Source organism: Centroberyx gerrardi, chromosome 7 (genome assembly GCF_048128805.1).
Source record: "Centroberyx gerrardi isolate f3 chromosome 7, fCenGer3.hap1.cur.20231027, whole genome shotgun sequence".
Taxonomy (NCBI): domain Eukaryota; kingdom Metazoa; phylum Chordata; class Actinopteri; order Beryciformes; family Berycidae; genus Centroberyx; species Centroberyx gerrardi.
Window position 1 is genome coordinate 23,358,198 of NC_136003.1, and position 21,477 is coordinate 23,379,674.

Genomic DNA, 21,477 nt, shown 5'->3' on the forward strand with positions numbered 1-21,477 from the left:
GCAACATCATGTTTGAACAGGTATGAATATTTAATTGCATGCTTCATTTTACCCGCCCACATCCTCGGAGGGAACCCAGTTGTTTACAGATAAATTTCCCGGTGTCATTATGTCAAATGACTTGCCAAAAAACATCGAGAGCGGTGCCAGTATGAAGAGTTGCAGCCATACAGTCCTGAGATTTCAAGTTCATTTATCTGGGAGGATGGTATGAAATTATCATGATAATAGCAGTCATTACTTTGTGTCAGTGAATGCCTTCGTGGCTCTGTCAACTAACATTTGAGGATATGCTTGGAGAATGATGAATGTTGTCAGTCGAGCAATTTATTTTGGCAAATCAGGTCAGCCAAGGGAATGAATGGCAAGATGGTTAGAGGAGATATTACCATTTCTTTAATTTCCTGTCAATTTGCAACTTCAGGTGGGATTTAATATGAGAAAATACTGTTTGTTTTTGTTATCAACACAGAGCTAAAATAAAAAATAACAACATTCTTTTACAAAATTCATCAGCTTTTAAACTTCTATCATATCCCATATATACTGCATATCATTTAGTAGTTTGCATCTGAATGTTATGTACTCTGTTAACATCCAAGTCAGTACAAAGTCCCTCAGCCATCTGGCATTCAAATAGCATGTGGCCAAACAAACCCCACTATGATTTCAAACCATTTAAGAGATTTCTAATTTTAAGTCTGAAGGCCTTTGGCACAAGAGCAAATAAAGCCAGAGCATGCAGGAGGAAGCAGGTATATCTATTAGGAACTCACAAGTGAATGCATTTCTATTCATGAAAACCTCTTGTCAGAAATCCCTTCCTCTCAGAGTGTGTGTTTATATGCACAGAATAATTCAGATAGTGGCTCATACCCCGATTAAGGTCATACTCAGTATTAGCTGTTTATATGCATCCTCATATCCCGAACGAGAATAACCCCTTATACATAAATTGGCAGAATATTTCAAAAACTCCTGAGGAGAAAGAACTCACAAAGACCAGCAGTAAACGGGATGAGGTTTTTATATTGACATATCGTTATTATAATCTTATAATCTTATTATAATCTTTAATAAACAGGATATAAGCTTATCCCGGCTCTTGTAAACGGGATACGATGTTAACGTGTCACCTCAAAAAATACTTTGATATCCTGAATAATGTCGGACTGTTAATATGCGTGCAAACGTACTCGACGAAATACAAATTCAAGCAGTTCAGTCAAACCGCTCATGTGAGGCAGAGGAGGTTTGTTTTTGAAATTGAGACGATTATAGAAGTGATTGAAACATCTCTGGATCAGATCTGAATTTTAAATTTGGTGCTCTCCAGCTGTTTTCCCCTCTCTTAATTTACTAATATTTACATTTGAACCAGCAGCTGGCCATACAAGAATGAATTAACCTGTGAATGAATCATCATTCATCCTCAGCCCCTGAGTGCTCGGCTCCAACGGAATTTACATAAATCCCACAGTAATTTTGGAATAATTTTGATCTAAATAGCAAAAGGGCTGAATAATCAACAAGTAATGAGAAGTAAAATTGGTCATCTGTTCACATCTTTCACTATCAGCTTCATCAATAGGCATGGCTGCTCCTATTCATTCCAAACAATCATCTTTAGAGGTCAGTTCCTCTTCTATCAAGTTAATTTTACCAGAAGCATGAATGTTTCAGCACATATCACTCATCACTCTTGAGAGAGAAAGGCCAAATAGCAGGCTTATTAATTTATTCATGTGAATCATCCCTTTTTTCGCTGCCATAAATGCAAATTCAGTCATGATTAGGTTTCTAATTTTCATTTCATGGGATAATCAGACTTCAAAAAAAAAAAATCATTTTAGGGCTAATCTGATTTCAGTAACGATATTAATTTATTGGTAATTTAAAATACATTTGTCCATTAAAAAAAAAAAAAATCTGAGATATTCCAGTTAAGCCTGAACAGTCAAAGTGAATAAAATTGTGAAGAAATTGTATTCAGGGGAAATGTTAAAACATTAGAAGACAGTTAACATGTTGGGGTTGTCTATTAAACATGGGAAACCCCAACAAGACAAAGTTGTACAATATGATAAAAATATTGATTTACTTCTATCTAGTTGTATGTTTCATTTATCTAATGTACTCCTTGAGCACAAGAAAACTGTAGAATAGCATTGTAAAGTACCTCTTCTCACTTGAAGATTGATGTTTATTTTTTAATGATATGCACAGCATCCATAATGCATATTACACACAACATCCTCGAAATGCTGCTCCCTTATGAGGCCCATTATTAAAACTGCAAAAGATGCCACTGTCTTGCAAGTCACAGAAGAGCAATGTGTACATAAAACAGTGTTGACAAAGCAATGTTACCACAGCAAGGTCTATACTACACTATATACTGTAGTATAGTATTATACTGTGCACACTACTACTGCATTTTGTGGTATAAATTATATATGGCTCATGTCTCTTACAGCTCTGGTAGAAATGTTTCCATTTATTTCACAGCCAGCAGTGGTTTCAAACTATGGCCAGAATAGAAACAGATGAAGCATGAAAGAAAAACAAAAAAAAGAAAAAATAAACTGCAATTCCCAAAGTATTCAGCACACTGGTTGAAAAGGGGAATCTGTCTACTGGGCTGTAAATATTCCAGAGGAAATGGACATCTCTCCACTATCAGAGAGCAAAAGCCCAACAACACTTGTGGTGTGCCAAGCTTCAATATCATCCCACTTTTTCATTAGTCATGCTGTATGTGGCTCTTTTATGCATTAGCTTTTCCCTTTATAAGCTCTTAATGAGAGAATGATTACATATTTCTACATGGCTGGCAGTGCAAATTATTAGCATAAGCACCATTGGTAAATGACTTTCTCTAACAAAAACAAATACCGCACCGACTCTGTAGAACAAACACTGCGGGGCAAACAATAACTTCCCAGAAAACACAGCATTGTGCTCTTGAGGAATACCGCACTGATGGTTCTTGCATAGGTTTACATATTACTCATTCAGTGCTGTACACTGTTAACTTTGTAGGGATCAAATCAACCTGCAAAGGGAACTTACATGATGTTGTACCTGTGCTTTCAGTGCTGAAGCCTCTCTGATGCCTCAAGAGTGCCACCTTCTGATGAATGTTTTCACCAACAACTGAGCCTTTTCTTGATGTTCAGACTCTTCACTATTGCTGATCAAATATACAGTTGACACTTCTGTGACGAAAGTAGCAATCACTGTGATTCAGGATGTGTAAATTAGGGGAAACACATTAGAAAAACAAAATGGAAGACTACAATCATTTCATCGGCTTTCGGTACGTTCTAGCGAGGAAATACAGCTCAGCCGAATCCTTCCTGCTGGCTTTTGGCTTCAAAGTCCTTACGCTGCTGAACACGCGGGACAGCCTCTCCTGGAGTGTATGAGCGAGGCTCCCGTCCCAGTATTTACACACCAGAGAGCCGCCGGGCCGCAAAATCTTCTCAGCCAAGTCTATGAGAGTCAAACACGAGGTGATGAGCTTCTCGTGGTCCATCTCCCTGAAGCCGCTGGCGTTGGGCGCCATGTCGCTCAGGATGACGTGGGCCCGGGCGCCGGGGAGGAGCTCCAGCAGCCTGGCATGTGTGGCGGGGTCAGTGATGTCATGGCTGGACAGGAAGTGGGCGCCGTCCAGAGGTGCGATGTTGAGGAGGTCGATGCCGACGACTGTGCCACGGGGCGATTCTGTGTCTAGGATGGAAGGAAACATTTCCATGGTATTTTATAACTAGATTTTCCTGTCATCAAAATGCTTGCTGTGCTTCCTTTAACTAATTAAGTTGTAGGCTAATTTATAAGGGTAAAAGAATGATGCATTTTGAATTTATTAGCCCATAGATCCCTTACAAAACTTTACTGCGGTAGGACTTGGAAGCGTTCTTGTGGTATTTATATTATACTTGGTTTAGGTACATACAAAAAATGCCATAAAGTACCGTATAAGTATCATATAATATACCATACCAGAACCACAGGAGTAGCAAAATTGAAAATATGCCCAGAGATAGTCAGTCCTCTCCTATCCTACAACTGAATCCCACCAGAGCTTTTTCTGCTATATCCCCCTAGTCTGCCACCCTTGTTTCTTTCCTACTGTCTAAATAAAGAAAAAAGACAAACACTCTAAAAAGGTGAGTTGACTTCCCACTCTCCTTCAACAAACATCCTGTGGCGGGGGTCTCAATGTGCCACGGAGGGCCGAGAGTCTGCAGGTTTTCCTTCTAACCAAAGACTACAGCAGGTGATTTCACTGATTAGCACGTCTTCAACCAGAGAGGAGAGACTAATCTATGAAATCACCTGGTGTTGTGATCGGTTGGAACGAAAACCTGCAGACTCTTGGCCCTCCATGGTCCTCCTCGGTCCACGTGGTTTGAGGCCCCCATCCTATGGTACACTGTCTGAGTGAAAGCTTGAAAATAAGTTTTGAACGGTTGAATTTGTACTTTTATGTTTTAGGTTCTGTGATCATAATAAAGTTTTGCACACTTGAAATATAAAATTTGCTTTGTAATTGCAGTCTGAATGCTTGTAACTGTTAATAATGTTTGTGTTTCTAGTCTTTTGTTTACAAATTTTCAGCATTTTAAAACTTAGCTCCAAGCTTTCAAGCATTCAGATTCCTATGGTAAAGTAGGGCTGGACAATAATTCAATGTCATCGTTTATCGTCTTTCATTAGAATCATATCGTGATGAAACGATACAGTAATCTAATTTAGACAACAATTCTGTTGTCTAAATTAGTGACAAAAAGCAAATAAAATAAAAATCTCACATAATGAGAATCAAATTAGGGAATATTATTTCAAAACTGGAGATACTACGTACTACGTTCGTACTTTATATTACCATGCAGTTACATGCAATGATTTTGCATATCCTACCAATATCAATATAACTTCGTATGATGATGTTGGCATTAAATAAAGTGTATATAAAGTAGCTACCACAGCTTCTGTAGCAGGCTACTTGTACAGCAACATGGTACTTTACCATAGGAGTGATTTTGTAAAGCCACTCACCTGTCCCAGCTGAGTTGACCCTCTGCACCGCTATCTGGCTCCAGGCTCCGGGCGCAGCGCCGCAGTCCACCACGCTGTATCCGGGCTGTAAAATCTTGAACTTGTCATCTATCTCCAGCAGCTTGAAGGCGCTTCTGCACCGGAAATTGTGGACACGAGACGCTTTGACGAAAGGGTCGTTCAGCTGCCGCGCGAGCCAGCGCTGGTCCGCCGCTGTTTTACCTTTCAGGTTGTGTGGAGTCTTTTTCATGAGACACAACGAGGTATGTAGACATCTCTTATGTAGCGAGAAACACAACATTGTTTACACTGAACCGGCATCCATGCAGCCTGCGGCCCACTGCGCTTGCGTACTAGTAGTACAACTTTCCATTGGTCGAGAAGGGACACTGTGTGTAATCCCTATACTTCCCCTTACTGTAAGCAATGAGATAAATAGTTCCTACTGGTTCACTTTTGGCTTATTAGCTTTCTATGACTTGGACAAAATGTATTATTTTTCCTCTGTGGGCTCAAGAATGAAAATCACTTATTGTGGCCTTTTTTTTTTTTTTAACATAATGCATACATAATGCTATTACTGGAGATCAACAAAAGCCCATTATAATAAAATCACAAAATCACATATAGGCTATTTTCAGTTTTTAGAATTAAAATGTAAACATCTTTTATGATCTTGTGATACTGGCCTTTTATATATGAATGGCTTCCATTTGAACATAAAGTACACAAATAAGTATGGGCTTACTTTCTTAAATGCTTACTAAGTAGCCTATTTATATTAAAGCTTATTGCGAGACACAATAAGCAAACAACTTTGAATACAATAAAATTATGTTTCTGAGGATCTTTATTGCATTGTAGCGTTATTTTTGTTGCAGCAAAGGTGGAAAAGTATCATTTATGAAAAGGGGAAATTTAAAGTACAGTGTATTGATTCCAAAATGCAAAGTACAGCACAGTAATGCAGGTGCAAACAAGTGCAAGTGCAGTATATTTAATGTACGTGCAAATTGTCTTCTTCACTCCATTTCAACACTGCTGTACAACTCCATTCAACAAATTAACACTCCTGGGGGTGAATTAGGTGACACCTCTTTTTGTCCATCTCAGGCATCTGTAGCCTTTGTCCTGACCTGAGGGTAAGATGCCCCCTTGGTAAAATGCCATATGCATGTAAGCTGTAAGAGAGTGTATGTGTCATGATACAACATGAGTAAGTTTATTGTGAAGACCAAGTACTCTTAGGCTGTAGTGGCAGAAATACAAAGGTGGGCAAACTATGAACTCCAGTCACTTAAATCAGTTTGACACTACTTAGAAATCCGATGTTTACTATGAGTTTACATCATAAAGATTTATCTCAGCCGAAAAATGGGGATAAAATCTATTCCGCAAAAAAACGGTGTGTAAAGTGAGTTACAGGCTGATAGCGTTAGTTGTATGAGAACACTAAACTCTCTCTGGTTTCTAGTCGAGCCCATTTCAAGGTAACGCATTTCCACGGCTCTTTCAAAATAAGGCTCGAAATCATGATTTCACTTCGTCATAACGTGACGACACGAGGCTACTGTACGCGGGAACCATTCATAACGAAAATCAAAGCCTCTTCCACTGTTTTCTGATAATACATCTTTCCACGGCTAGTTTTTCAGTGTCAGTCTGTATCAGCATCTGTTTTTTGGCCTTTTGAAAAACTCACCAGGCATAAAGTGAATAGGTAAGGATGTTAATGCAGTGTTGAGCATAGCAAATAGCAGCTAGGTTACTGCTAACATTAATTACAATCAGAGGTGGGGACTCGAGTCACATAACTTGAACTCGACTCAGACTCGAGTCACAATTTTAATTGCTTGAGACTTGACTTGATGCATGACTTGACTTTGACTTGTACTTTGAGGATTTGAAAATGTTTCTAAAGTCTTGACAAAAGATCTTGTGTTTGTGTAAATTCCTTCGATTGAAAGTTATGAGATTTGTTCCACCAGACGACTGAATTTGTTGAAACTGATTATAGAAATCAAACTCATGATGCACTTACCAAGTTTTTATACTATTAAAATGATATTGTATTGAAAAGTCCTGGATATTTGGTTTTCTTTAAGATATTAAATTGATACTGGACTCTTGAGTTGTTCTGACTTGACTCGGTGTTCTACATTTAGACTTGGGACTTGAGACAGATTTGGGACTCGAGGAAAGCTGACTTTGCCACACCTCTGGTTACAGTGTATTTATGTAGCTTTCATCACCCCCCCCCCCCCCCCCCCCCCCCCAGACAGGTGAGATGTTGACCTCTAAGCTGCTGACCCTGGTGCTGGTGGTCCGGCCGGGGAGAGTGCTGCTGGGCATGAAGAAGAGAGGCTTTGGAGCGGGGAAGTGGAACGGCTTCGGGGGCAAAGTTCAACCCGGAGAAACCATTGAAGATGCTGCAAGGAGGTAGGTTCATCTCACCAAGGAGTTATGTTAAAGGACCCACAATCCTGAGCCCGCTCCTATCATTCTGATAAACATGCAGTTAGTGTTTTATGTTCTGTAAGCCACGGTGATGATCGCCTTGCTCTCGAGACCCTGTTGAGACGCTACGTGAATGTGAAGCCAATGAACAAAGCAGTAGATTAGGGTCAGTATGATTTCTATTGTGGGTTTACAGTTGACACTTGTTGAACCTGTATTTTCATTCTCAGAGAACTGCAAGAAGAAAGCGGTCTCACAGTGGATGATCTTCAGAAGATTGGGAATATAAAGTTTGAATTTGTCGGAGAAACAGAGCTGCTTGATGTCCATATTTTCAGAGCCGACACTTACAATGGAGAACCAACAGAATCAGAGGGTACGATTTCCACTGGAACTACCAAGACCAGATGTCATGTTCATCTGTCTCCTTACATAGACACGTGTGTTTACACCTTGTTTTTAGCCCATTTACATTCCCATGCCCTATTTTACTGTCAGGTTTTTCTTACTTTGTGGCTCTCATTGACATGACAGTTTAATGATGCATCTAAAACAGAGTCAGTCTTTGGTTTGTGTTTATCAAGGTATTCCACCATTGAAAAGGTTTTGTTGTCACCACTGTGGCCCATTTGTGATCTACAATGGAAAAGACTTACACTACGTGGAGGGGGCAGCTTGCACCACATAAGTGGAAATATTTAAACTGGCCCTATATCAGTACCATGGGGTATTTATGCTCAATTCCCGAGCAAGGGTTGATGGAAGCGTCAATTGCTACCATGATAGATACATTTTTTGATGCACTTTGGAGACACTACGACAATTTCAACTCAGGGTTTCTTTTTTTTCACCTTTATTTATTCAGGGGGAGTTTCACGAGCAGCTCCACTGGAGCGGTTGGGGTTAAGGGCCTTGCACAAGGGCACCTCAGTGGTGGTAATGAGGGAGGGGCAAGCGCTGCTTTTTCACTTTCCCCACCCAGATTTATCCTGCCGGTCCGGGGGATTGAACCGACGACCTTCCGGTCACAAGCTCGCTTCTCTAACCTTTAGGCCACCACTGCCCTGACAAGGCAATAAAGAAGAAACCTAAGTGGGTGGGTGTAAATATAAAATTGTTCCCTGCCACTGAAAAGGTGGAAAAACATTCAATAATGCTGCAAAGTGTATTTCACTTTTTGGTTCCTTGAACTTCGCTTTGACATTATCCGTTGGTTATTTCAGATTGCATGGCGGTTATAATTTTGATTATTGTTTATAGTTACCAATTCCAAAGCAAAATAGACCATATTGTTCCTGCTGAGCACACTGATTGAAACACTTACCTGGGAACTTGCTAACTTTTGGTTTGCACAGACATGACTGAGTAGGGAGAGCAGATTACTGGAGTCTGAGGGAACAGTAGTGGAGGGAAAGAAGCTCCACGTTTGCCCTTGCAACTGGCAGAAAGTACAAACCTTGAAGGGCCTTTAAAATACACCCAGGAAAGAAGAGGTGCTTGACAGAGGGAATGCAGAGACCCTGCATTGATCAGTACTTCTCGAGAAGTCAGTCAGGTCAATTGGGTGAAGTCCAGACAGGTAGAAGCCGCAGCTCACTGAGGAGGCAGATATTAGCACTGAAACACAGAGACTGCAGGGCGGAGAGTTCGAGCAGTCAAGGGAGGAAAAGATCAGTGGGCAGAAAGTTCAAGTGAAATGGACTAAAGCTAGTGGAAAGAGAGGATGGGAATCTGACAGACTACAGCTGAGAATAAACTTGATAAAATGGGGGATAGTATCTGCGACTCCTAAATCGAAAGGCTTGGAGTTTACAAAAAAGAGAGAAGGCCGTCTCCGAGCCATAGAAGTCGAGGCAAATGATTAACTTCAGAAATCACAAATTTTCAACTATAGTGTCTATATTTTTCAGTACAAAAGTAATACATCAAATGTTTGATTTTACTCCCATCCATAGCAAAGGATATCAAAGTTACATCAATTGTGACATTCTGTAGTTCAAGTTACAAGTTTAACACAGGAAATATCAAGGTTAAATGTAGATCATGCAGTCTTTCTTTATCGAGGAAAATGATGCCAAAGTTAAAAAGGGTATAGCTTGTTTTGTTCTTAGAGAAGGATGAGATTTCATCCAGGAGTGATGTATTTATAGTTCTCCAGTGTCTGTGATCTTCTGTGTTGTGTATTTCCTACCAAAGAATGACGACATGCATCCAGAAGCATAAAAAACAAGCCATCAGCATCATTTTCCTCAATAAAGAGACATGATTTACATTTAACCTTTATATATCCTGTGAAACTGTCACTAAACTAAAATGGAAATGTATGGTAAAAAGTTTAAAAGAACATCATCTTTGTTTCTACAGAACATTATATAAGATCAAAAGGAAATTAATGATTTATTAGTGTAAAGAAAAGGACACCATTACATTTGCATTGGTGGATATACCTTGAGATTAATAAGGATTTCTGTCAGTGGTATACACTGTAAGGTTTCCCTCAGTTGGATTCTATATATAGTGGAAGGTAATACAACCTTGAATTACATATATAACAACACAAACTAATGCACTGAACAATGACCTAGGTGGTTCAGAAGTAGCAGAAAAAATGATGGAGATGGGTGACAAACTATGATCCTGGCATTTTCCTTTTAAGATGTTAATGCAGATGATGAAGGCTCAGTATCACTCTTGTAAGCTTCACTAATAATTTTCTCTTTGTTTTCTAGAGATGAGGCCTCAGTGGTTTGAATGTGACCAAATACCTTTCAGTCAAATGTGGGCTGATGACATCCTGTGGTTTCCACTGCTGCTTCAGAAGAAGAAATTCGTGGGCTACTTCAAGTTCCAGGGTCACGACGTGATCCTCAGCCAGAAGCTGGAGGAGGTGGAGCAGCTCTGAGACACTTAGTGACATCATGACGGGACAGAAAACACAGTCAGTCCTCCAAGTTCCTTCTTTACATGCGGTTTAATGTTCCTCATACAGTGTCATTTGTGGGAAGAAATGGAAAAACCCTGAAGACTTCGCAGAAGAGTGTTTACATGTAAAATGACAAGGAATTGAGGATGACACATTTTCTTTTTCCTTTTTTTTCAGTCAATATTCTGCAGAAAAAGTGACGACTGTCAACATTTTTTACTTCATTTTATATATTCATTGATATGTTCAAAAATTCAAGGCAGCAGTACATTGGAAAAAAATTATCCTTGTATGTTTATTCTGTCATTTTATTTTTCACGTTAACTGATGTAATGCGCAAATCAGCAAGGATTTTTTTTTTTTACCATATTTACAATATCTACAGTAACAATTTCATTGGATTTCATATTGGATGTGTGCACATTCAATTAACTTGATTCCAAATACATTTTTTGCCAAAACAAATGTGTTATATATATTACTTACTTAGTCCATAAAATGTTTTGTTGAGAAAGACAATATTGTGACAATATACATATTCTGCTTTGCATCTGAACATGATCCATTCAAACACAATCAGGATCAAAGTCCTCAAGATTACATCAATCAGTGACAATTTGTGAGGTAATGTATAAAATATGTTAGCTTTCATATTTGGCAAACTGTCCCTTTGATATTTAGAAAAATATATAATGTTCTGTAAATCTATAAAGTATACAGACAGAAATGAGCAACATCGTGTTCATGCCAAATATCTGAGAAGCATCAATAAAGACAATAAATCACCTTGAACTGCATCATCACCAATCAGGGAAACTTACAATTAGGGTTCAAATCAGAGTTCCAGCACAGGTCTGGAAATGTATGGAAAAGGAATTTGGTAATATCCAGAACTTGAGAAGTTTGGAAATCACACAAAAAAGTATGGAAAAATATTGTACTGTCCTGATATACTGTATATACATTCTGATGTTTGAAGAGTAACTAGTCAGTAGTGGCAAGACGACTATCAGCAGAAATCACAACAAAAATCTTCTAATCAAATCAAGAAATTAAAGTTTTGAAAAAGTATGGAAGTTTGAAATTGAAACCGTGTAGGAACCCTGTTACATGAACCCTGGTATTGCACTAATGCATATTTAAGTGGCATCATATCATGTGTCTTTGGTATGTAAATCAATAGGTAATAGTGTTATTAGTGCCATAAATCATGCCACTAGTGCCAGAGCTTATCATTTTTATCAATGATTCTTCAACTCCTGCCCTTTGTAGTATTCTACAGTACAAGTTTAGGCTATTAGGTCTATTTTGTTACCTACAAACAATTTAACCAGATAAGACAAAAATATTTCTATGCATGAATGTAAATAATGAAAATTACCAAAGTTATAATAGAGTAATAGCACAGTTGTTCCCCACAAAGAATATCAAGTATGCCACTAAACTTCCTTATGATCTAAAATCTGTATAAAAAATATATTGGTCCACAGTTATTCAAAAGCAAAACCCAAATACCTTCATGACTAAGGATTAAAAAAAACATCCATCCCTTAGTAAAGCAAAACCTTCTGTCCCTCTGTGTCAGCATTTCTCAACTATCTTAGTGTGTTTAAGTTCTTACAAGTGAGTTAGAAACATTTCTGGTTCCAGAAATGAGTTGAATGCATGAACATGCCGTCGTCCTCCACTTCTGCGGAAAAGTCCCTTATCATAACAACAACTTCGGGGGATTTCCTTCCTTGTCGGCAGTATTGGCAGTTTTCTAGGTGGATTCTGAAAAGGACATTATCCTCACCGAGAAGGACATGATGCGACAGATTTATGAGCGCAGTCTCCCTTTGAGCGCCATCTCTATCATTTAGTGTGGTGACTGATCAAACCCAGTGAAGCAAAACAGCGAGAAGTTAAGCGTCATATATGGCAGACCACTCGCATAAAAACATCCTCTTCCTGAAGGCAAGGTATATGGTGTAATAGAACAGTTTGAGGCACTTTTTGTGTGCATTCTACATCTTCCCGTAGTTCACAGACCAAGACACTTGTCAGTTTGTGATCCTCATCAACAGCGGAGGGAAAACAGTTTCTCTCTTGCACCCCATGTAGGTATGTTTGGGTTTTTTAGCAGGGGGGTTGCATCCCATTATTGCCACCAAAGAGACATCCGAGCTTTGGCTGGAGATCGTTCCACACCGCACCCATCTGGAGAAAGAGCAAAAAGGCCAGTTACTTCTCTTCATAAAGAAATACATAAACAACAGCACATTATAATGACTCCAACAAAATTATGCTTAGTGGTATGCAGCTAATCATTCACATCCCTTTGATATGAAAAAGAGAAACACGATTAGTAAAATTCGAAATCCCCAGAAATCTCTCTAAAATGTTGGCACATGGGAATCTTTGGGCGAAACTTTGATTCAGGTATCTAAGCCAAGAAACCAGGACTGTGTGCTTTATTTGATGTAAAAAAAAATAGGCAACGGTATCGGGGCGATTCACTTAAAAAGAGTTGTGTTCATATGAAATGTAAGCCAATTCGAATCCTAGATGAGAAGTTTATCTTTCCACTGATGCCATCCACGGTTATTGGTTCTTTTGTTGGATTTCAAAAGTAAATTTAAAATTGATTTGATCCTCCCCCACAGTGCCGAGTCGTACTGTGTTGAGGAACAGAGGGTTCTGTAGCAAACGTATTTTATTTATTTTAGCCTCACCTCTCGGTGTCCTTGGACCTGGGAGTTAACAAAAGCCCCCAGAATATGGGATGTGATAGGGAGGTAGGTGAAGATAAGCTGCGTCTCTTGATGAAGGCAGAACAGAGAAAAGTAGTTCCGCAATTCCATGGTCTGAATTGCATTTTCTTGCTATTAATGGAAGAAAAAAAAATACAATGTTAAACTGTCAACACTGATCATATGATAATACCCAGAACTGAACAGTGATTGAATAATTTTGTTACCAGAGCTAAGATGGGGCGGATAAAGCTCTGCTAATATCACCATAACATGCTGACACCCACAAAATCATTTAATTACATGTTAATTGGATCTAGATTTGACTCACAATTGAACTATTGTTAAGTCCTGTCCACCTCAATTACTACTGCTAATGCCAAGTAGCAAAACAGTGGGGTCTGTCATTGATATAGAAGCTCCACACGAGCTGACATTATGCCATGGATGGATATATTCAGAATTTTAAGGACTATGTGGACATGCTGAAATCAGAAGCACGAATGTTACCTTGAGCTATTCTGGAGAGGCAGGAAGAGGTGCATTTGTCAGTTTTTACCCTAATGCTCATTATAATACAGCACAGCTAACATTAGTGGACTTAACATTATGCAGTGTTGGCACATAGTTGTGAAATAATTACTTTTCTTGCTCATCAGTGCTGAAATCTTGGGAAACGTTACTGGGATGGACGTCAATGGACTAATGTGGAACATGTATATACACACATACAGTATATACATACAGTATATACAGTATATATATATACAGTATATACACACACATATACACTCACGCCATTTTTTCTAGTTTTTATTGCCTCAAGGCCTGAAAATGAAAAACCTATTAAATCAGACTTTAAGACCTTCTCAACTTTCATTTGGATACAATAACGTGAAATGTCAGGGTAAAAACACAAGGCTACTCGTTTCTGACAGTGTATGAAATATGGAAAACTAAAACACCTTGGTGACTATCTCCAAATAAATGTGCAACAACATCCAAATGAAAGTGAAAAACATCTGAATATAAGAAATTTTGAATCTTTCTAGCCTCTCAGAATATCTCACATCATTATTGTATATACCCAGTGTCGTTTCACCATTTTTTCACTCTCACCTATATATACATTATATACACATATATGAGTCTATGGAGTAGAAACATTAACTTGTCCAAGGGTTACCATCGAGTTACAAGGTACAAGGGTTACTGTCATATACTAGCATTACCCCAATTTAACATTTTATTTATCCATACTTCTCCTAGTGCTGACTATTTTGTTAAAATCCAACAACTAAAACAACATGTTACCTAATAAGAAGCACCCTGACCTGGAACATAAAACACTCTGCCAGAGAGGGAAGGAGGGAAAGGGAAGGAGCACCTGAACAATGCGCGACTCGAGCTGCTCCACAGACGCCTGCTCTTTGGGCTGCACAGTGGCGCTCATCATCTGCCTCTTCATCACGCTGTACTTCTGCAGAGCTCTCTGATGCTCGTGGAGTACGCCCTTCTCATGCCGCTCACACAGATCCTAGGCAGCACCACACAGAGAGAGCTTCACATTTACTGCAAAATCGCATGGTGAAATACAGCAGTAATACCTAATAGCCGAGGGGGATGACATGACCCTTGTTGAAATTGCTAACGGTAAATTTTAGAGTTGAAGTAAGGGAAAGTGACGATACACCAGCCCACCAGTCCCCTTGTTAAATCTGAACATCCCACCCACTGATAACAGCTACATTTCAGAGTGAAACAGGCTTGTCAGACCGTCGGGGTCTGGACAACATGTAGGTACGCTGTTATGAAAATGGTTCAATTAGGGATGAATGATGGTAATAATATCTACTGGGAAAATTGTTAATATTTAACAAGGGGAAGTGGTGAACAAGTCAATTCCTGTTTATAGTAGAAGGGGCTTTCCAACATAGGGAATCCCATCTCCTTTCATTCTCCCTTTAATCGCACTGAATTCAGTTACTACCTGGAACTGAAACTAGCTACTGTTGAGCCACTGTAAATACCATGCAGCCTGCCTTATTATGTCTGTCTAGCTCAAAACAACAGCTTGATTTTATTGCCCTGATGGATTAAACATCGTTTGCACTTCAACATGCATTGAGCATCCCAAGAGTTTCCCATTCCTATGTGTTTTACTGTATGTGTTGAGGTGACAGAAATTTTTCCCACATCAAAACACCTGTCAAAAAAGGCTTGGGACCCCTGGAGGTGGGCTTTATATCTTTGACCCCTTCATGTGATGGTTTAGTAGAAGTTAAATGAGCACAGCAAATATCACCAGTAAAACCGACTCACTCTGTATGATTGTAGCAAATCCAGGAAAAGATTCAGTTTTTCCACCACATCATCCTCTTCCCTTCTGCCCTAAGGATATTGGCAAAAATGACATTTAGTTCCCAGAGCCAGTTTTGGGAAAGGCTAGTAAGGCAGGTGGCAGGTATAACGGACTGCAGGCTGTACCTGTTGAGCAGCTTTGTCAGACAGCACAGCGAACTCCACAGACAGACCTTTCAGAGACTGACGCAGAGTTCCCCAGGTGCTTCGTGAAGAGGCCAAGGAGGGGATGGACGTAGCATCTGAACCCAGCGTACTGCAACAACCCGTGTTATTAAGAGGAACAGAATTTAATATTGTACTGCTTTAGCTGCCAAACTCATTTCAAGTAAGCAGCCGTGAAGAGAAAAAGAAAAGAACTGTGCGCTGGAGACACAATAAAACACCAAAGATTAGAGGTCTTATGAAGAAAACTTGGTCCAAAAAGACTCTGGATACTGTAGAAAGATTTTAGGTTTATACCCCAAAATAATGAAATACCTGAGCTCTCTCCCAAACATGAGGAGATCAGTTGCGTTCTCCTTAGAGCGCTCTGCCATTTTCTCAGCTCTGTCCCGCAGCTTGTGGAAGCTGTTGTGGATGTTTCGAATCAGCTCCCTGCTCGTCGAGAACTGGGCCTGAATGTCAGTGGGGAGATATTCCTGCAAAAGCAGATGCGACAGATTGTGATGTTTTGTGATGTGAACATCTAAAATGCAAAAACTAGATTTGGATTTTTCGTTCAGACATAACGTGACAAACCTTTGCCTGGGTTGCAATTCTGTTGGTCATGAACTCATCGCCCATTTTCTTGCAAGCATCACGCAGTTTAGCCTGAACATCCTGTTTGGACAGCGGGATGGGGGGTGGGGGGAGTGGGTAGGGTGGAGTGGGCAGAGATAATGAGTAACCGGGACAGGATGCATTTCATTGTCAGTCATGACGATAATGCTTATTGTGCAATAGCCCAGGCCACAGGGCAAGGCAGCGAGTTGAGGAGGGCCACATACGGAGCCATTGAAGGTTAGGAAGGTCTTGACCAGCTCGTCCTCGGAGAAGAAGGGGTGCCGCGCCACCAAATTAATGAATCTGCCGAGAGCGCGCCGCCGTCCCTCAATGAACTCCCGCTCAGAGACGGAGGCCAGGACTGTGGACAGACACCAGAGCAAAACAAAGACCTCCTGAATCATTTTGTGGCAAGTGGAAAATCCAGTGTCACACAGCATTTTATACTGCAGCTAGTAGGGAATAAGTGTGCCGTGAGAATAATACACTCAGCCGGGGGGGCAGAGGGTTAGCATAAACTAATCTGAAACCCATGCTTTAAGTCAACTTATATGATGCAGTAAGCCTTTAATAGATAGATAGAAAAACATTTTATTGCATGGTGTATTATTTTCCTTAGACACGCAATCAGAAATCCTCCTGACAGCACTGACATCCTATTCATCAGTCCCAAGTCATTGTGAATTGAACAATGTTCATTTTTTCGCATCACTGGTTTCCTTGTTTGTTTCAGGCAACAACTTGGATGATTGGCAATGACTTGTGTTTGAATCAATGCGCCCTGCAGGAACAACAGTTTGCATTATAATTGACAGCTATAAACATTCAACAGACGTTCTGTATCAAGCAAACACCGCTCAGCTAGTCCATGCTCACATGACTGAGCATCACAGGACTTTTCATTACAGGGATATAAACACAAATCATACCAACAAAGCTATGTAGTATGAAATTCCCCTGTAGATAATAATGGATGCAAAATAGAGCTCTGATGAAGGAAATGCAGCAAAAAATGAATACACTGGTTCCTTTCTTGACATCAGGGTTCAGACAGAGTGCCGTACCTCCTTTTAACATTCTTTTAGGCGGCAACGCCGGCACCATTCTGTAGGCGAATCTCTGCAGCAAGAGCTCATGGAAGACATCAAAATCACTATATCGCCGGTATACTGATATCTTGAAATGCTGGAAAACAGCAAGAAAAAAGAAGAAAAAAAAACAAAATCAGACAATGGGCGAGTACATGTGGGACAAAGCTTTCTGCTGTGAATTTAGTTAGGGTACTGATAATAGAAGGGTTCAGATCAGGGCCTGGCTTTTCTTCATGCACATTGCAAATGTTTACTTGACAAAAACCACCGGCTCTGTTCTGCCAGGAGCCCCAGAGTAAATCATTCAATGCCTCTCTACATGTACATTGATTTTTGAACTTTCTGCCACAGTCAATACAGCCTAGTTGTTTCTCAAAGCCAATCAAATGCACAGATACTTGAGAAATCAGAAGTTAATTGAGAAGAATCGAACCAGCAAGAACAAATTTCACAGGGTTTTTTTCACAGCTTCATTTTTGTATTCTATCAAAATGGTGCTCATAACACTGAGGTATTTTATTCTAATGAGGGAAAGACAAATATGAAAAATCATTTATACCATATTTTGAGCTTTTCTTGCCATAATTAACAGAATTTAACTCACCATGGCTATTCTAACTAAGTAAACACATTAGTTTAATATGTAGTAGGTTTCAGTGGATGCCTTGCCTGGCTGGTGACCTGGTACTCCACATGTTTGAGGAACAGGCCCTTCTTCTCAGGTATGAGCTCCACCTGGACCGTGTCCCTGGCCAGCAGCTTGTCCAGGGTCTGGGACATGGTCAGCACGTCTTCCTGAGCTGGCTGCATCCTCAACGAGCTCAAGTCCTTCGGCTCCCCCAGCTGGGGCTTTGGTAACTCTATCAGGCACAGACCCACCACCAACCTCTAATATTTGTTTTTCGTGATGAAATCAATACATCTGAGATGAAATGAAGCAATTTCCCCAACTGTGGAATTCCTGTGTTGAAATCACTTCTCTGTATCCACCAGATTACATTTCTCACCCTAACACAATTGTCTCTGGCAAACACAGTATTGTATGTTATTCATGTGATCGCCTATTCACCACTTCTTGCACATTCCAAGGAAGTCATGAATAGAATGTAATGTACTGCAACAAATGCGGAAACTGGCTCTCGCACAGATGAGGAAATGTGACACATCAGTTTCAGGGTAGCATGCAGTCAGCTGCCATATTGGCAGCACCTGAAATAACAGACAGGGCCTTAAATAATCACAGAAGGTTGGAAATGGAGCTAACTCAGGACAGTATAATGGCTACCTCTATGAAAACCATAAAACTCCTCCCTATCATCTTCCCCACTATGGTACGAGTGGAAGAAGGCCATACTTATACATGGCCAAAGCTTCACTCGCAAAAAAAAAAAGAGTTTGTCTCTTTTTGTGAAAGAAACAAAACGTGTTGAGTGAAGAAACTGCTCTAAAAAAAAAAAAAAACAGAGGATTTTTTGTACAAGTGATTCCAATCTAAATCCTCCCGACTCACTCAGTCTCACTCATACCTTACAACTGTGTTACAATTATATTTCCTGTTGAACACGATTGGTAGGCCCATCCCTTAAACCACTCCAAACATTATTATAGGTAAAATGTTACAGATGGCTCTTAATAGGAGTGAAAACATGTTGAATCCATTGTGAACCAATAAAATAGTGACCCTGGCAAATGCAATAACTGCTATAGGGGCAGCTAAAGTTGCCCTTAGACACACTGAAGAGTTACCAAGCTACTCATTAAACAACTCCTTTACTGCGGTGCTGTCACCTACCTTGTATGCAGTTCTCTAAGAGTTTGGGGCTTGGTTGCTTTCCTTGCTGAGCAAGAGCAATCAACGCGAGCGCTTTATAGAGGGACAACTTGCTTAGAAATCCATCTGTGGAGTCAACATGCTCAGCAATCTGGGAAGGACAAAGAAGACATAATATGACACAAAGGTCACAGTTTCTCAATCCAAGATCTAAATTCAACTGTGGTTTGCATACCACAATGCAAAAAGTGCTCACTGGACACAACGGCTACAATATGCTAAGAAGTCAGCAAAGATCCAACCGAACCATGAGCCACCGCCAAAATACTCCACACTATTTACTTCACTATTTATTTCACTATTTACTATGACAATATTCTTCACCCAGAGCACTTTGATAAGGCTGCTGCCTTGTATCATTAGCTTATATTTCAGCATAATTTCATAGCAGTTCTCTTACAATTATGCAAATAAGCAAACAGTAGCTTTTCTAAGACAAATATTTGAAAAGACAAAATTTGTGAAGGGTTGCCAACTTTTCAGTGGCCATGTCTTTTACAGCCTGCTGTACCATTGCTAAAAAAAAAGCCTATACCAGCTTTGTGCCAACTTCATGTTGGCAAGTTGTTATTACAATATCAATTTTATCCATATTGCATAATATTAACCAAAGCATAAATCTCTCGTCAGTTTCAATTGACCATATGACCATGTTTTATCGGGGATACAGTTGAGGATAAACCGACCTAAACTCAATTTATTCCTTTTGCTTTGAAGAATAGAGTTATCCACCTTTTTAGGACGGCATAAAATTTTATGATGTAAATTCACAGTGTGCATCATAGTAAGGAGTATCAAACTGATGTAAGTTAGAAAATAATAGTTTTTTTTAGGGGAAAAAAGTAGAAAGTGACACTTTTCTGAAAATCTAATTGGTTTTTGTTAATACTGGGGGTTGTTTGCCTTATGATGATCACCCAGTGGAGGTCACAGTCTGCCCCGCTTCTCATTTTGATGTATTTTCACACAGTAAGTCACTGCAGGTGTCCACACCTCACCTGGCCTAGAACAGCCTTGTGGAGGTCGGTCCTTTGGAGCAACCGCTGAAACACCTCAACCTGCACTCGCTCATCTGTCCTGCAGCGGATGGCCTCATATACTTCCCTGTAGTACGGGGGAACTGACCCTGTAAAGAGGAACCACACCTATCAGCAGTGTCACCCTAGTGAAAAAACACCTTAATATCCCTATAATATGCCTATAGGGTCTTTTTTTTAGCTCCTATCATATGGCTATAGGATACTGTATATTTTATGGTTACATTGATATTTATATAGTATTCTTCTAAACATTATTGTAGGATTACTATTTCATGAGAGGAATATTCTTGAAAACCTGAAAAAAAAAAATGTGTTTCTGCTGACCAAATCAAACAGCCGTTCACCATATGCAAATGAAATCCAGAAGCATGCAGCCTCATATCAGTGCAGATCATCAATAACCTTATCACAGCTTTACAGTAGTGTGAAATGAAGATAGGATATTACTATCACAATAGGCCTGCTATTACAATACAAAATAATACATTTTTCAAGTGGCAGGAAAACTGCATCAAAACTTTCAGAAAACTTTTTGACATTTTACATAGTGTTTAACAACGATATGCAGTGATAATATTGCTCGTAAGGTAAAAACAAATAGCCTGTCTCCTTAACAGGTGAATCAAGGCCAGATCAGTCACTGACGGAGGCTGTTAGGATGGAGCTACTTAATTCCGATGTTAAAAGCACCAAAAAAGTTTTCAAGGGTTAGTTCATCACATCGCGACATCAGCAGCGAGCAGAGAATTCCCCTTATTTAAGACATCTTAAAAAACATTTTAAGCGGACTGACAAAAATGCAACACCAAAGTAATTAGGCTAAACTGTGACAAAAGTGTGGTAGGAAGACTGTAAGAAGTTTTCGCACATTACCTTCATTGATCTCTCCTGCCATAGTTCAGATTGTCATGTGAGTACAAGAGCACCTCCATGTGATTTCCTGAAGAAAAAAAACGAAAAAAAACCAAAGGAATTTACTTCTTAAAGTTGTAGTGAGCCTTGGACAAAGTCCAAACCGGTCCAGACCTGGAGTAGAGCAATATAAAATGATACTAATGTGTATTGGTATCACTGAAAAGTTACTATATTTCAGATATTGTAACAATCTAAACTTTATGAGGTTTTTGACGGTGCCAGCTGAAGACGCGCCTGTGCTCGTTTGTATATCTCTCTCCCTGCCTCATTCTTCATGACTGAGAAGAGATGCTAATGA

At 39.7% G+C, this 21,477-nt stretch overlaps 3 protein-coding genes across 7 annotated transcripts; 1 reads left to right on the forward strand and 2 right to left on the reverse strand.

The window, feature by feature from the left end:
- Nucleotides 1-3,227: 3,227 nt before the first annotated feature.
- On the reverse strand, nucleotides 3,228-5,379 carry mrm2 (mitochondrial rRNA methyltransferase 2). The gene is made up of 2 exons (XM_071925786.2): nucleotides 5,065-5,379; nucleotides 3,228-3,732 (listed from the first exon to the last, which is right to left on the reverse strand). The coding sequence occupies exons 1-2, from the start codon at nucleotides 5,363-5,365 to the stop codon at nucleotides 3,302-3,304; spliced, it is 732 nt and encodes a 243-aa protein (XP_071781887.1). The 5' UTR covers nucleotides 5,366-5,379; the 3' UTR covers nucleotides 3,228-3,301.
- A 1,259-nt stretch (nucleotides 5,380-6,638) lies between these two features.
- On the forward strand, nucleotides 6,639-10,655 carry nudt1 (nudix (nucleoside diphosphate linked moiety X)-type motif 1). 3 transcript variants are annotated; one of them, XM_078284913.1, is made up of 5 exons: nucleotides 6,639-6,784; nucleotides 7,343-7,503; nucleotides 7,752-7,897; nucleotides 10,251-10,459; nucleotides 10,622-10,655. In XM_078284913.1, the coding sequence occupies exons 2-4, from the start codon at nucleotides 7,352-7,354 to the stop codon at nucleotides 10,421-10,423; spliced, it is 471 nt and encodes a 156-aa protein (XP_078141039.1). In that variant the 5' UTR covers nucleotides 6,639-6,784; nucleotides 7,343-7,351; the 3' UTR covers nucleotides 10,424-10,459; nucleotides 10,622-10,655. The 3 variants fall into 3 exon arrangements, with proteins under 3 accessions (XP_078141039.1, XP_071781882.1, XP_071781881.1); XM_071925781.2 differs by having other exon boundaries at nucleotides 7,347-7,503; nucleotides 10,251-10,629; XM_071925780.2 differs by having other exon boundaries at nucleotides 10,251-10,628.
- Nucleotides 10,656-11,043: 388 nt separating this feature from the next.
- snx8a (sorting nexin 8a) lies at nucleotides 11,044-21,205 on the reverse strand. 3 transcript variants are annotated; one of them, XM_071925755.2, is made up of 13 exons: nucleotides 21,138-21,205; nucleotides 20,223-20,350; nucleotides 19,186-19,315; nucleotides 18,063-18,253; nucleotides 17,367-17,487; nucleotides 16,527-16,663; nucleotides 16,279-16,359; nucleotides 16,018-16,178; nucleotides 15,664-15,793; nucleotides 15,499-15,567; nucleotides 14,564-14,713; nucleotides 13,159-13,308; nucleotides 11,044-12,643 (listed from the first exon to the last, which is right to left on the reverse strand). In XM_071925755.2, exons 1-13 carry the CDS (start codon nucleotides 21,157-21,159, stop codon nucleotides 12,563-12,565), a joined length of 1,551 nt encoding a protein of 516 aa, XP_071781856.1. In that variant the 5' UTR covers nucleotides 21,160-21,205; the 3' UTR covers nucleotides 11,044-12,562. The 3 variants fall into 3 exon arrangements, with proteins under 3 accessions (XP_071781856.1, XP_071781857.1, XP_078141038.1); XM_071925756.2 differs by lacking the exon at nucleotides 20,223-20,350 and having other exon boundaries at nucleotides 21,138-21,199; XM_078284912.1 differs by lacking the exons at nucleotides 20,223-20,350; nucleotides 21,138-21,205 and having other exon boundaries at nucleotides 18,063-18,251; nucleotides 19,186-19,222.
- Between the last annotated feature and the right edge of the window lie 272 nt (nucleotides 21,206-21,477).